General features: G+C 44.9%; 1 protein-coding gene across 2 annotated transcripts; it reads right to left on the reverse strand.

The window, feature by feature from the left end:
- Window positions 1-1,755: 1,755 nt before the first annotated feature.
- On the reverse strand, window positions 1,756-15,888 carry BPNT2 (3'(2'), 5'-bisphosphate nucleotidase 2). 2 transcript variants are annotated; one of them, XM_033165462.1, is made up of 5 exons: window positions 15,326-15,876; window positions 9,131-9,290; window positions 7,041-7,136; window positions 5,243-5,404; window positions 1,756-3,173 (listed from the first exon to the last, which is right to left on the reverse strand). In XM_033165462.1, the coding sequence occupies exons 1-5, from the start codon at window positions 15,737-15,739 to the stop codon at window positions 2,902-2,904; spliced, it is 1,104 nt and encodes a 367-aa protein (XP_033021353.1). In that variant the 5' UTR covers window positions 15,740-15,876; the 3' UTR covers window positions 1,756-2,901. The 2 variants fall into 2 exon arrangements, with proteins under 2 accessions (XP_033021353.1, XP_033021354.1); XM_033165463.1 differs by lacking the exon at window positions 5,243-5,404 and having other exon boundaries at window positions 15,326-15,888.
- Between the last annotated feature and the right edge of the window lie 299 nt (window positions 15,889-16,187).

Genomic DNA, 16,187 nt, shown 5'->3' on the forward strand with positions numbered 1-16,187 from the left:
AGATAAGGGGCATGAATTCAGAGGGAAATATAATGTAAAATGATCCCACAGTGAAAGCAAACCCTCCAAATGCTCCTATTTTCCAGGGACAGTCGCCCCAGTTTCTGATTTGATCCTGGAATGTCCTGCTTTTCCTTAGGACGTCCCTATTTCAATTGGATAAACGTTGGAGGCTATGTGAACACGAAATACTGGCAGTGAGCAACGGACAAGGCCGTGGCCCTACCTGAAGGAAGGAACCTTGAAGGGAGACTGCAAGCGGACCTCTGGATTGCAAATGATGGAGAAATTACTGCCTGTCACCATTCCAGCCTCTTCTTTCCACATTTCTTTCTCCTCTCCATTCACCACCATGCATGTGGTTCATGGAATGGGCAGGATGAGCAGTTTGACCAAAATGAAGAGAGGAAACATCAGGACACATTCGCACTGTCCATTAGAAGTGCTATGATGCTGCTTTAAACATTAAAGCAATGATCAGGGTGACGATACAAAGACTACTGCAATCAACACAAGATACTATCTCCAATAAACAAACAATAAAGGTCCATAGAAGTGGCAAAAATAGTTTCTTTCCCAAATAGGTTTATCTTTAACACTCTTAAAGGCAGTAAATAAAGAATTCTCTTGTACTAAATCAGTGGTTTGGTGCTCATTTCTTCTCTTCCCAGAACAGATTTTATCTTGAACAATTGCATTGGAAGATGCAGATTCACGGTTCAAGGAATCTTTCCAACCAGGCAAAAGCATCTGAGGAGGGTGCAGAGTACGCTGGGTGAAGCCGGGCTTAGCCAGGGGAAAATCCTGAGAGGAAGCTGCAAGTTGGTGGCCACCCCTGCCTCTTGTGGCAGGGAGTTCCATAGTTCAACTCTGTGCTTCATAAAGTACTTCCTTTCTTACTTGTGTCCTGAATTTTCCAGTGTTTAACTTCTACACACAGAAAATCTGTATGTATATTAAGCTGTATGCGCCTTAACTGGGAATAAGCTCCGTGGAAGACAATATTTTTTTCTGAGCAGAAGTTTGTAGGATTGCTGTTACCGGTAGTTACTAATTGTTCAGTCGTTCAGTCGTGTCCGACTCTTCGTGACCCCATGGACCAGAGCACGCCAGGCACGCCTATCCTTCACTGCCTCTCGCAGTTTGGCCAAACTCATGTTAGTAGCTTCAAGAACACTGTCCAACCATCTCATCCTCTGTCGTCCCCTTCTCCTTGTGCCCTCCATCTTTCCCAACATCAGGGTCTTTTCTAGGGATTCTTCTCTTCTCATGAGGTGGCCAAAGTACTGGAGCCTCAACTTCAGGATCTGTCCTTCTAGTGAGTACTCAGGGCTGATTTCTTTGAGAATGGATAGGTTTGATCTTCTTGCAGTCCACGGGACTCTCAAGAGTCTCCTCCAGCACCATAATTCAAAAGCATCAGTTACTAATTACCTGTCTTCAAAAATGAAAATGATCCAGTTAATAGACTAACCCAAAGCACCAGAAAATCCTTTGTCGGAAAACTGAAAATGAGACATGTTTTTATGAGTTGCATATACACTTCATGGGGTCCCCCGCCACATTCAGATAACCAACTTTATGCAACTTCAAACACGTTATTTTAGAGCCCTTTGTGTCATCCAGGAGAGATTGTGAATAAGTACACCAGAAGAGACCCAGGAGGCCCAAATCATAGGGTTTCGCTTGGTGGGGTGGTGGGCGCGATATATGTTTGCAAACCTTGATTAATCACACCAGTTAATCATTTGCAAATTTACAGAGCTTAAAATCTTGTTTTTCACAGTCACTGATATTCATCACACTGATACAGGGGTTTATTTTATTTTATTTAACATAAAGGGGCAAAAAGGCTGGTTTCTTAAGTAGTGGGCATGTCTGAAGGGCAAGAAAACAAGTTGTCAAATATACCAATGTTCCTCTGAATCCTTGGCAAATTTGTACAAAACTTTCCTCCAAAGACTGAACGCCAAGCACCACAACAGGGGGAGAGTTTTGAACTGACAAATCAAAAACTGGGGCAAGCCTCTCAAAGGAAATGTCCACACAGTGTAACAGTTATGGCAGCTAGGAAGACACTTTTAGATTCCCTGTAAAGACAGCTGCACATAATTCATAATCTTAATTTTACGCTGGCAAAATATCACTCTCTCTCATCAAGTAGCTTATTAAATGATCACCAAAGATAAAATGACTTATTTATAAGCTCGAACACTGGATGTTAAAGAGTTTTAAGAAATTCAACAGCTTAGAATGGCAATATTCAATAGCTGAAACTGTACAGGGGAACATATTTTCTTTTAACGTGACACACAGAAAATGTTATAATTAAAGATCATAATAAAACCACACAAATATTAACACTCTCATCCACGTTAAGCTGGTTTGAATTTTCAGGTAGACATTAAAAATAGACCCAAACATTGCCTTTTCCATTTCAAATTGCACCCAAGATTAGACAATTGTCCGAGGAAGATACTCTGGCCTTTTTGGACCTTGTATCCCAAAGGGATGAAGAATACCTAACCACTGATTTCAAGTGACCCACAGCCAATCTTTTCTTTTGTCACACAATACAAAAAAATACGATAACAGAATGTGAAGGTTTTACCAGAACCAGGTCTGTCACATGCTTGTGTTTTTCCAAGCATATCTGGCCTTGCGTTATGGACACGAAACAGTCTCAAAGATTAAAAGGTTGATGTTGAGGCATAAGGACATCGAGACCCAGTAACCTTGCTTCTGAACGCTGCCAGGGTCTAGAAGGAGACCAGGGTCTATGCAGTTTTCCAAAATAATATTCCTCTGCCATCTTCCAAAGGCGAGGTGCACATTTCCCCACCTCTAAAGGACCATTTGCAGGCTCCAGAAGCACGTCTTGACTTGGTCACTCTTCAGAAATTAGTTCTGAGACGCCTTGTCTAATACAGGGAGTTTTTCAACCAGTGCTCTGTGGTCTATATTGATACTAGCTATGAGCCCGCCTTCGTTGCCATCGGAACCCGTGTAACTGATTTCCTCCCCAGCCAGTGTAGTCATTTGACCCCCTAACGCCTTCAGCACTGCATTGCCAGCACAGATGTCCCACTTTTTGATGTACGTCACATGAATGTACACATCGGCTTTTTCCTGCTCCTTCTCAGGCACGTCCAGGAGCGAGAGAACTTTGTATCCTGGGTAGGAAATAATTGAGAGCCCATTACGTATATTTTACAAGCAGGTGTGGGTGGGTGCTTGAGCTACTCACTGCAGGCAGTCCATGCAAACTATGCTTATTTACACAAAGAAAATTCTTAAAACTTTGGGTTTAGCTAAACAGTTCAAAAGCTCGATCAAAACTTGAACAAACTACAGCCTCTCTCATGGGTTATGTAATGGCATACATACACCCATGGTCACCATCACCAGTGTGGAGATTTGGGCAGAGAACACTGTTCACTGCAAGTGTGCGATTAAGGAAGTGGTTTGCTCTTACCCAGGACTCTGCATGCAAAAGGAAGCACAAGAGACACCTGTTGATTCAGGGTAAATGCAAGTATTTGCTTCTGTAGGACACACCCTTTGCTCTGGCTGGTACACTGCATCCTGGACGACTCCAGGAACTCCAGTAAATCTATGATTTACTAATGACCCATATTTATCAAACCCCAAAAGCTGCTGGTATTCTTAGTCTGAGAAAATATTAGAATATACAATGACAGATTTTTAATTAAAAAAAAACCCTAAGTATTTTACTACTTATTGATTTTTATATTTTTATTTGTAGTATTTTTGATAGCTCTTTCTTACTGCTTTTATTTTGTTGCGCGTGAACTTTGGCAATTGTACAGCCGAACAGCAGCATGTGAAGAGAAATAACTGGGCAGCCTTGCAAGGCAAATCTGACACAGGACCATTTTGCAACCTACTTTCATTTGGTAGCTACAGCATAATCTCAAAAGCAAGAAGAAAACCTAAAGAGTTTAACTCCCATCAGATACTGTTCGCCAACCATAAACAGTGTCCTGCGAGAGATTATTTATTTCTAAATTAACTATTTGATCACTCTGTTGCCTGGAGAACTGTAATCATTTCACACGTTTTAACTGGCAACCACTCCTGAACTAATTTTTCAGGTGATGCAGCTTCCAAAACTGTTAATCTTTCAAAGATCCACTACCTAGTGAAAATCTAGACCTCTCCTCATCAATTAAGTACCTTCAAGCTCAAAAAATTCCATCAATCGTGTCTCCAGAAAATTTTACGTATCACTTGGAAAGACAGGTGAACTAATCTCAGTGTACTGCAAGAAGCAAAGATCACCAGTGTTGAAGCAATGATTCCAGGGTACAGTCGTACCTTGGAAGTCTAACAGATTCCGTTCCAGAAGTCTGTTCAACTTCCAAAACGTTCAGAAACCAAAGCGCGGCTTCTGATTGGCTGCAGTAAGCTCCTGCAGCCAATCGGAAGACGCGGAAGTCCTGTCCGACGTACGGGTTCCAAAGAACATTCGCAAACCAGAACAGTCACTTCCGGGTTTGTGGCGTTCAGGAGCAAAAATGTCCGAGTACCAAGGTGTTCGGGATCCAAGGTACGACTGTAGTCCCAACTTAAGAATGGAAAGCGGAATACCGGTGGACAACAAAAGAGGTTTAAAGATGCTCTCAAGGCAAATCTTTAAAAATCCAGTATAAGCATGGGTAATTGGGAAACACTGGCCTGTGAGCACTCCAATTGGAGAATAGTCTCTACCAAAGGTGTTATGGACTTTGAAGAAGCACAAACTCAGGGCGAAAGGGAGAAATGAGCTAAGAGGAAGGTATGTTTTACAAACCCTCACCGTGATAACCTCCCACCCAGAAACCTATGCCCCCACTGTGGAAGGAGGTGTGGATCCAGAATTGACCTCCACAGTCACTTACAGAAACACCGTTAAGGATGTGTTCATGGAAGACAATCTATTCGGCTATGAGGAATCGCCAAAGACGATGACCTTCAGGCGGCAACACCATATACATTTACTTAGGAGTACGTCTCACCAAACTCCCGAGGAGGAGGCTTACTTCTGAACAGGCAATGGACAGGACTGCACGTTTGGCTATGCTTGCTTCTCTACCCCTTACGTCTATAAACACCATTCCTCTCATAAATTAGGAAACTTAAGAACCCTGACCTCATCTCACACTACAACCATGTACATTTCCAGTGTACTAACTATTTCTACATTAATAAAATGAGGGACAATAGATTCAAGAGAACAAACCTGCTCCTCCAGCTTTAATGATTGCAGTTTTATTTCCAAAGGTCCGCGAAGCAAGCTCTCTGACTTTCCCTTCATGGGAACGGGAGACAATGATTGTTGGTGTCTGCTCATTGTAGGAAGAACGAGGCTTAATATTTGATCCTCCACCAACCATCGCCCAGGCTGCAAAACAGGCAAGTCATTGGTGGCCAGTTAGCTGGGTCTTCCAATTGCTCGGCAGAAACTTAAGGGTCTTCAGGGCTACCCAGCTGTATTTGGCAAATAAAAACTCCTTATGCTTCTGTAATCCTATTTCTTCCTGAATTTCAGGAAGAGCCACCAAGCCCAGTTCCAGGTTTCAGCATTGCAGGGATTCAACTAGATGATCCTCAGGGTCCCTTTCCAATTCGACACTTCTATGTCTTTTGGTATCTAGCATGCATACATGCCATTCCTTTGGCGAGCATATCTCACCTGGAATCACAGAATGGTAGAGTTGGAAGGGACCCCGAGGATCACCTAGTCCAACGCCACTGGAATGTAGGAATATGCAACTGTCACATACAGGAATCGAACCTGCAACTTGGTGTTATCAGCACCACACTAGGCCTGGGCAATATATTGATATATCGCCCAGGACCGGTATGAGGAGCAATTTGCAATGTTGGTTTCACTCAGAGGTATATCGCTCATGGAATTGTCATGCTTCTGAGTCCCTCTGCTGGCAGTGCAACTTCATCCAGGGGGTGCTGCTAGCAGAGGGAATCAGAAGCACAGCCGTTTCACCAGCGCTATACCGCTGAGTGAAACCAACATCACAGTCTGCCCTCATACGGAGCAGAGAGAGAAACAAGCTGCATCAGCAAGACACCGATACAGCTTATTCCTCCCTCTGCATCTTTAAACTGCTCGGCTGAGGGGTGCCCGGTTGCTGCTCCCTTCAGCCAAGCATTTAACGGAGCCCCCAAGCCGGCAGCGGAGTGGGGCATCCATGAAACTGCCCCTCCCCATCTGAGCAACCCCGAAACCTCAGATGTATCGGATCACTCAGCTGGGGCGGGGAGAGACTTCCTCTATGCCCCAGGTGCGTGAAGCCTGATGCTGCTGTGGCGCCGGATCTCTCAGATGGGGGATGGGGAGTCTTCTTCTACGCCACAGCTGAGTGAAGCCCGATGCTGCTGAGGCATCAGAAGTTGCTCAGCTGGGGTGGGGGGAGCCCTCCCGCCCGCCCCCCAGCTGAGCAGTGGCCTGGGCCAGCTGCATAGGCACTAGCCTGCAAGGCGCTGGGGTGAAAGGGCCCCAGCTCTGGAGGTGAGAGCTGTGGCTGTTTCACCCTGCATCTAGCCAGCTGGGGCCAATGCAGCTTGTTTCAACATCGTGGTATATCCCCAAACCGCGAGGTCTGGCTGGTGATACATCGCAATGTTGAAAATATCACATCACCCAGCGCTGCACCACACTCTAACTTATAAGAAGAAGACGAAGAGTTTGGATTTGATATCCCGCTTTATTACTACGCAAAGGAGTCTCAAAGCGGCTCACATTCTCCTTTCCCTTCCTCCCCCACAACAAACACTCTGTGAGGTGAGTGGGGCTGAGAGACTTCAAAGAAGTGTGACTAGCCCAAGGTCACCCAGCAGCTGCATGTGGAGGAGTGGAGACACGAACCCGGTTCCCCAGATTACGAGTCTACCGCTCTTAACCACTACACCACACTGGCTCTCAGTGCCACAGCATCAGCCATAAAACCTGCTGAGGGTTAGGAATCATACGTCATTATTCACACCATTCTGAATGGAAATAAAATTATGTCACATACCTGTGTATCCAGAAAATGGCTTGTGTATTACTCCTATTACTGGCTTGCCATTTACAGCTGCACAGACCATAGTAGTAACATACTGTCGAAGATTCTCTGAAGGGAGGATAGGAAGAATGTCAACACTTCTCATTTGTAGAGTGTAAAGCACAACACTAAACTAAACTAACTTTTAAACCAGATATGACAAGGCAAGACACCAACCTAAAAGGTGTAAAATTAGAAAGTAAATCCAACTTGGGGTATTTGTATATTATATCATTTTGACTGAACAGTATTTCTGTATGTACACAGCCCTACTCCGCTTTTCCCCCTTTCAATCCTAGGCTTCAGACATTGTATTTACTTAACCTATGCACAAGAGCCAACACAAAATACAGTCTGGATTTAATATTCAGCAGAAGTTTCAACATAAATCAGAATGCACTTCAGACGGCAGTAATTGAACACCAATTATTCTCTCGTGTTCATCAGCTTAACTGTCTTTGCATATTTGAGTTCTTAAACTGTTTCCCCTTTACTCCAAATCCCTGAAGAAATTATGCTAATGAAATATTTAAAATATTGCTTTGTTTCATTACTCAAAGAGCTGGTTCAGTGTAATGATTTGGTGTTAAAGGAAAAAGCCTTCTGTTGTTTTTTAAAAAAATATTTTATTTGTTGAATATAAGAACAACACATAATCAAATATGAGCAATCAAATAGAGTGTTCCCCTACCCCGCCCCCCAAAAAACTCAGCCCCAACTACGTCCAGGTAATTTACATTAGTACTATAATCAACAACAAAAATATTTCTACAGTTGCTGGTAAAGCCTTCTGTTAAAGGGAAAAGGACCCCTCCTCTCCTCGCATCCATTCCTTCAACTTAATTACTGCTTCTTTTGCAGAAACCATTCAGCTTTGGATGTAATGGCAAACTATGGTTCATGACTGACATGAACCCAAGTGAGTGAACAGAAGGGGAAACTGGGATTATGTGAGCACAAGGCTTGCTCCAACAGGGCCAAATCCAAACAAAAGTTTTAAGTTAACACCCAAGCCTTGCCTTAATGACAACAGAACCCAGCATGGTGCCCCCCAGGTGTTTTGGGGTTCCAGTTCCCATCAGACCCAGCCAGCATGGCCAATGGTCAGGAATGCTGGGAGTTGTAGTCCAACAATGTTTGGAGGCCACCATGTAGGCTGCTATTGTTCAGTTGTCATGTTAAGTAGCTTGGACAGCATCCTGCAACTTCTGGCAATTTATGGAGCTATCCAAAACTATGTCATGTCACACGCACCCAATCCCCATTTGAAGCAGAAGCCTGCAAGATTTTTGTTCAAGCATGACACAGATCTCAGGTTACAGACGCTTCAGGTTACAGACTCCGCTAACTCAGAAATAGTACCTCGGGTTAAGAACCTTGCTTCAGGATGAGAACAGAAATTGTGCGGCGGCCGCACATTGGCAGGCCCCATTAGCTAAAGTAGTACCTCAGGTTAAGAACAGTTTCAGGTTAAGAACGGACGTCCAGAATGAATTAAGTTCTTAACCCGAGGTACCACTATATAAATAAGTCCACACATTAAGTAAAGAAAGAAAAGAAGGAAAGTCACACCCAGTATCACTATAAAAAACCCTACTGTCTTCTAATTCCAACCTGATTTATGCTGCAAACCACAAAGGTCTCGCTCCAGAAGCCCATGACACCATTAAAAGGTGCAAAGCAGTTTCCCACAGGCAGCACTATCCTATGATCAGATAAGTTCGGGGGGGGGGGGAATGAACGAATTCCTATGCCCCACAAATAACCCAGAGATGCATTTTAAATAAAAGGACACATTCTACTCATGTAAAAACACGCTGATTTCCGGACCGTCCGTGGGCCGGATTTAGAAGGCGATTGGGCTGCATCTGCCCCACGGGCCTTAGGTTGCCTACCCCTGGGCTAGGTTTTGTAAAATTAAAGTTTATGAGCCACAGCAGACAAGTACAATGTTAAAGTTAATTCCCCTCAGTCATGATAGGGAGCTGATCTTGTGAGATGCCATTGTAAGGGGTGGGGTGCTACAGAGTAGCAGTAAGCCAAAAGTAGCTCAGTGTTGTTACCTGTATATTCCTGAGTTGCATCCAATGGATCAATCCACACAGTAACACTGTCTGCTTGGACCAATTTGGGCTGAATTTGGTTCTTTATAGCTTCAGGAATGGTTCGGTCCCAAGAAATTATCTCCTGGTCATCTGCATCTACATGTTCCTCTGTGTTTATCTAATGACAAAGAGAGAGTGTGTAATTAAATAAGCATGCAACTGTTGCAACACTTCCATTCCTTCCCTGGAACTTTCACTTCCAAAAGAGCATGCATACAATATTTTCATGGGTACAGGTGACTGCTCAAAAACTCCACTAAATTTCAGTATGCCAATTCAATTCTCCTCCCAAACAATTTTGTTTCACAGCGTGCCATTTGTTTTTCATACAGTATGTAAGACATCAAGAAGAGGTGGCAAGAATACACAGAGGAATTATACCAGAAAGATATGGATGTCTCGTACACCTCAGGCAGTGTGGTTGCTGACCTTGAGCCAGACATCCTGGAGAGTGAAGTCAAATGGGCCCTAGAAAGCACTGCTAATAACAAGGCCAGTGGAAGTGATGACATTCCAGCTGAACTATTTAAAAGATGATGCTGTTAAGGTGCTACACTCAATATGCCAGCAGTTTGGAAAACTCAGCAGTGGCCAGAGGAATGGAGAAGATCAGTCTACATCCCAATCCCAAAGAAGGGCAGTGCCAAAGAATGCTCCAACTACCGCACAATTGCACTCATTTCACACGCTAGCAAGGTTATGCTTAAAATTCTACAAGGCTGGCATAAGCAGTATGTGGACCAAGAACTCCCAGAAGTGCAAGCTGGATTTTGAAGGGGCAGAGGAACCAGAGACCAAATTATGGAGAAAGCTAGATAGTTCCAGAAAAACATCTACTTCTGCTTCATTGACTACACAAAAGCCTTAGACTGTGTCAACCACAGAAAACTAAGGCAAGTTCTTAAAGAAATGGGAATGCCTGATCACCTCATCTGTCTCCTGAGAAATCTCTATGGGGGACAAGAAACTACAGTTAGAGCTGGATATGGAACAACTGATTTGTTCAAAATTGGGAAAGGAGTACGACAAGGCTGTATATTGTCTCCCTACTTATTTAACATATGCAAAATTCATCATGCAAAAGGCTGGACTGGATGAATCCTAAAACGGAATTAAGATTGCCAGCAGAAATATCAACAACCTCAGATATGCAGATGACACAACTTTGATGTCAGAAAGTGAGGAGGAATTAAAGAAACTCTTAATGAGGATGAAAGAGAGTGCAAAATATGGTCTGAAGCTCAAAATTAAAAAACAAAAAACAAAGATCATGGCCACTGGTCCCATCACCTCCTGGCAAATAGAAGGGGAAGAAATGGAGACAGTGAGAGATTTTACTTTCTTGGGTTCCATGATCACTGCAGATGATGACAGCAGTCACGAAATGAAAAGACGCCTGGTTCTTGGGAGGAAAGCAATGACAAACCTAGACAGCATCTTAAAAAGCAGAGACATCACCTTGCTGACAAAGGTCCATATAGTTAAAGCTATGGTTTTCCCAGTAGTAATGTACGGAAGTGAGAGCTGGACCATAAAGAAGGCTGTTCGCCGAAGAATGGATGCTTTTGAATTATGGTGCTGGGGGAGACTCTTGAGAGTCCCATGGACTGCAAGAAGATCAAACCTATCCATTCTGAAGGAAATCAGCCCTGAGTGCTCACTGGAAGGGCAGATCCTGAAGTTGAGGCTCCAATACTTTGGCCCCCTCATGAGAAGAGAAGACTCCCTGGAAAAGACCCTGATGTTGGGAAAGATGGAGGGCACAAGGAGAAGGGGACAATAGAGGATGAGATGGTTGGACAGTGATTTCGAAGCTACTAACATGAGTCTGACCAAACTGTGGGAGGCAGTGGAAGACAGGAGTGCCTGGCATGCTCTGGTCCATGGGGTCACAAAGAGTCAGACACGACTGAACAACTACAATGTATCCAGAAATTTAACCCATCACAAATTAGAACACCTATGAAATGCAGTAAAAGCATGCACTCATACAAATTTTGTGAAATGCAAATTGTAATACAATAAAATACCATCTAAAAAAATAAAAGAACCAATTAAAATGAAATTAAAATCATCCTGCATCAAGCACTGCGCACTACAGTTGCTACAACAGGCAAAACAATCATTAAGCCAAGACTATCAGCAAATTTCACGTGGCCTGTGGGGGGAAACAGTTTGGGATCTATTAATCCCAAATAAACACCTTATTTTTTATTTTGTTTTGAACAAATATGCCAAAGCGAGTTCAGATCAATTCAGGTTAGGTAATCCAGTGAAAGCGAATTTCTCCATAGTGCAACTATTTCTTACACACACACACACACACACACACACGTTTCATCTGTTACGCAGTCAGGATGTATTTACCAACTTCACAGAAGTTCCACAACTGCCAAACTGCCATGCTTAAGATTCCCAGAGATGGAGATTGCATTCTCTTGAGACAGTTGAGAATGTGAAACTCCCATGTAGCAATAAGAAATAAAACCCAGTAGCAACATTATTTACCAAACGGTTTAAACCCAAATCCAATGAAAAAATGACTGGATTTGAGCATGCTTAGCAAAATGCAAGTCAACCCTTTAATGTTTATGGTATTTGTTCATAATAATTCAAAAATTAAATGAAAATTTCCTTTCCCCCAGTTCATACGTGTATGTGTGTGACTGCTGTAACTGTTAGCTTTCTTCTCGCACCTGTTAAATGAGCATCTTAATGGATTCTTCCATGTTCACACACGAGGAGCAACAGTGGAAATGAATGACTCCATGCCCCATTCTTTGCTCACTATGAGTTGAAGAGAGAAACTCCAGGCTTTGTGGATTTTAAGGGTTCTAAACAGGCAGGGAGTCCAGGAGGTTCAAAGTTTCAGAGGTTTGCCCTCCCGCATGGAGAGCAATGCAGGGGCACAGCCACCCCACTCATCCCCACCATGCGTTCTTCAGTGCTAACAATGCCTGAAGAGGATTAATATATTTCCCCAATGTGGGACTTAAAGCAGCAAGGCCGTGCTGAAGTCAGAAGTGAAATGAAACAGGGTGTGGGTGTCACATCACATGTAATACACAGATGTTCTGATAACTGGATTCCTTCACAATTCAGACCCCTGAGCAGTCCCTATTGTATAACTAAGTTCTTCTACCTGTCATACTCAACACTGAAATGGAAGGAGAGAGATGAGGAATGGGAAGCAGTCGCAGTGGAGGTTGAAAGTATGAGAATAGGACATACACAGATGAAGAGCCAGAGCTCTTTGCAGGCAAAAAGTCCAAGGCCCAACCCAACAACTTCAGTTAGGGCTGAGAGAGAACACGGTTTCGAATCCTGGAGAACTGCCACCAGTGAGTATAGACTGTATTGGGCATAAACACAGCAGAAACAGGGTGCAACTAACCATCGTCAACGTGGCAGAAACTGTTAAGTAATACACCAAACAAGAAGGCTCTTGTGTGCCACTGTAGCATGCAAGCCTGGTCTCTTCAAGAGAAGGAGACAGTGTAAACAGAATCCTTTGCTACAGAGCTACCACTGGTCACAGCACAAAAGACTGTAGAAGAGCAAAACTCTCCAGTTATTTATGTTGCAGCTGTTACATGTGTAGATAGAGGAAAGCTGAATTTATCTATCAGGTCATCACAGAGTGTAGTCAAGAACCTTACTAGAGAAAACCAGTTCTGCAGCTTTATGTCCACATCATCTCTAATTATAGCCTGCCAAGATAGAATCAGCTAGCTACAAAATGTAAGAAGCACATACTAAAAAGAACTCATGGATTATACCCAAATGGCCAGAGAAATACATTCCGTTCAGAAGTCTGCAAATCAGGAGGCTCTTATATTAGCATAATGCCCCATTATCAAAAAGAGAAACACCTTGATATTGACTCTTGACTCCTCCCTGCTTCTAGAAGTGCTCTGCTTATCAGAATTTCAGAGAAATGCATTGAAAAAACATGGGGATCTTATAAAGTCCCTGCTGAAGCACACAATTTATTTTGGATAAGCAAACAGAAAATGGGAAGCAAGTGAGATCTATGCCAGGGGTGAGCAGGAAGGTAGATTAGAGATCTACTGGCAGGTCTCGGGGCTCTTAGATTGGCAAGGGTTTCTGGTTCTCAGTTAACGACAACAAAAATGCCTTCCCTGCCTAAACTAGGTTGGTGAAATGGGGAGCGGGGAGAAAAGATTTTTGAGCACAAGGACTTTAAGCTCAGTGCAGTTCTGGTTCTGAAAACAAATTTCCTTGGCTCAGAATGTGCTCAGAAGCAACACCACGCTCTTTCATTCTAATTACCTTTTTTGTGTATAAGACTTTTTTGCAACAACAACAAAATTAGCAAAAGATTGGGGTCGCTTTATACAGGGATGGTGAATGCACACTACTTAACTTGCTGCAGCTGCCATGAAGAAGCTGCTGGAAGAAGCTGCCGGAACCATTAAGGCTGACCGCTCTGGCGATTTTTTCATTTTTTAGCAAATGTCTGTGTTGGAGCGCATGTTTGCCCCCAAAAAGCTAAATAGCTTTGTGGTTGTTCACCCAAAAAGAAAAGCTCAATGACCTTCCATTGCCACCGATCATCTGGATTCTCACTTCTAAGGATATGGCAACCCTAAATTACAGCCGTACCTTGGTTCTTAAACATAATCCATTCCGGAAGTCCATTTGACTTCCGAAATGTTTGAAAACCAAGGCGCGGCTTCTGATGGGCTGCAGGAGCTCCCTGCACTCAAGTGGAAGCCGCGTCGGATGTTCGGCTTCTGAAAAAAGTTTCGAAAACTGGAATTTTCGGCATTTAGGAGCCAAAACCTACGAGTACCAAGGCACTCGAGAACCAAGGTACGACTACTGGTTTCTTAATTTTGAGTTCAATAAAATGGGGGCGTCTCACACATGGAAAAATGTGGTACCTCTTTTGCACCTGACTGGCTGATAGACCTTGTGATTCTAGGGATGAGGGGAGCTGTAGTCCCACAACAGCCAGAGACCCAAGCCTGAGAAACACTGGGGGCTTGGGGAGGGGGTTTCGGTGCTGGGTTTGGCAGCATGTCGTTGATGCAAAAATAGTGCATTGCTGGTGGATAGCCCCAGGGCCGGATTTAGGTTTGATGAGGCCCTAAGCTACTAAAGGTAATGGGGCCCTTTACCCGGTATATGTCCAGCTGTCCTTTGTCAACAATAAATTGACACTGTTTTTTGTCAAAACAAAATATAAAATCAAAAAATCCTTTCAGTAGCACCTTAGAGACCAACTAAGTTTGTTCTTGGTATGAGCTTTCATGTGCATGCATACTTCTTCAGATACACTGAAACAGAAGTCACCAGACCCGGTCTGTTTCAGTGTATCTGAAAAAGTGTGCAATGCACACGAAAGCTCATACCAAGAACAAACTTAGTTGGTCTCTAAGGTGATACTGGAAGGATTTTTTGATTTTATATTTTGTTTTGACTATGGCAGACCAACATGGCTACCTACCTGTAACTGTTTTTTGTGTTGAGTATATGCTGTATGGTAATTTATGGACCTAATAGGTATCTAAAGCCTTTTGCACATGCAAGAACGTAGGCACCCTATATACAGAAATGAGCAAACCAGTGATATTTTAGGGAGCAGGCGGGCCCCATGACTTACATCATAGGAGCCTACACAACACACGAACACTGTTGCTTTATGTAGGTTCCATTTTATTTGTTTTTTATCTTATATTTTGGAAATGTACATCCAGTTTTTTCCCCCTTTAATTTTTGGGGGGGACCCCAAGAGAGTGGGGCCCTAAGCTAGAGCTTGTTTAGCTTAAAGGTAAATCTGCTTGAGTGTCGGACTGGGCCGTGGGAGAGCAGAGTTCGAATCCTCGCTCGGCCATGAAGCTCAGGGGCAGCCGCCATCTCTTAACCTAACCTACCTCGCAGGATGGTTGTGGTGGAGATTAAAAGAGGAGGGGGAGGAGAGCCTTGAGCCCCTTGGGAGAGTAAAGGCGGCCTACTTCCCTTAGGAAAGCTTTTAATGTTTGATGGATTCTTGTATTTTAATATTTTGTTGGAAGCCGCCCAGAGTGGCTGGGGAAGCCCAACCATATGGACGGGGTATATTTTTTATTATTATTATTATTATTATTATTATTATTATTATTATTATTTCCCGCGCCTCTTCCTCACCTGCACCCCCGGAAAGGCGGCCTTGAGCAGGTAGTACATCTTCCTGTTGGAGAGGAGGTCCCCGCTGGTCATCTTCTCGTCGGCCCCTTCGCGGGTCTTGCCCTTGGCCTTCTCGTTGAGGACGTTGCTGTCGCGGACCCGCCTCACCTCGGCGCCGCCTTTCGCCGCCGCCGCCACCGAGGCCGCCAGCAGCTCCCGCAGGTCCACGGTGCCCGAGGCCGGCAGCCCGCCGCCGCCTCCACCGCCCGCCGCCTCGGAGCCCCCCGCCGCCTCTCCCTCTGCCGCTCCTCCGCCCAGCATGAAGGCGAAGCGGCCGGCCAGGATCCCCGAGTAGAGGTGGTAGAGGACGCCCAGGCCCAGCAGGCACACGACGGCCATCCCCAGAGGGGACAGCCGGATCCCCATGGGCGCCATGGCCGGAGAAGGAGGCAGAGAGGCCGGTCACCGGCAGCCCATCGCGGCCTCCTCACGTCCTCGCGCTCCCCGGTCCCTGCGCATTCGCCTCAGGCTGACGGACGCGGCCTGCACATCCGCGCCGGCCAAGGAACGGGCCTTCTGCCGTTGCTAGGCGCCGCTCCGCTGCCGACGGAGCCTCTTCTGAGGGGGAGAACTGCAACTCCCGTCGCCCTCGGCCGTTGCGCCGGCCGTGAGTGGCTGATGGGAGTTGGAGTCCGCTATAGCATCCGGGTTACTTCCGGGGCGGGGAGGGTTTGACTCAGGGCTTTCGTGGCTGTTGTTGCGGAACACAACTCCCGTCGTCCCCGGCCGTCGGCCACGCTGGCTGGGGGTTGATGGGAGTTGGAGTCCCGTCAGCCGGCCTAAGTGAGAGGCGGGGCCCTCTTAAAGCGAGTGGCCCCCTAGC

This window comes from Lacerta agilis, chromosome 12 (genome assembly GCF_009819535.1).
Source record: "Lacerta agilis isolate rLacAgi1 chromosome 12, rLacAgi1.pri, whole genome shotgun sequence".
NCBI classification, from domain to species: Eukaryota; Metazoa; Chordata; class Lepidosauria; order Squamata; family Lacertidae; genus Lacerta; species Lacerta agilis.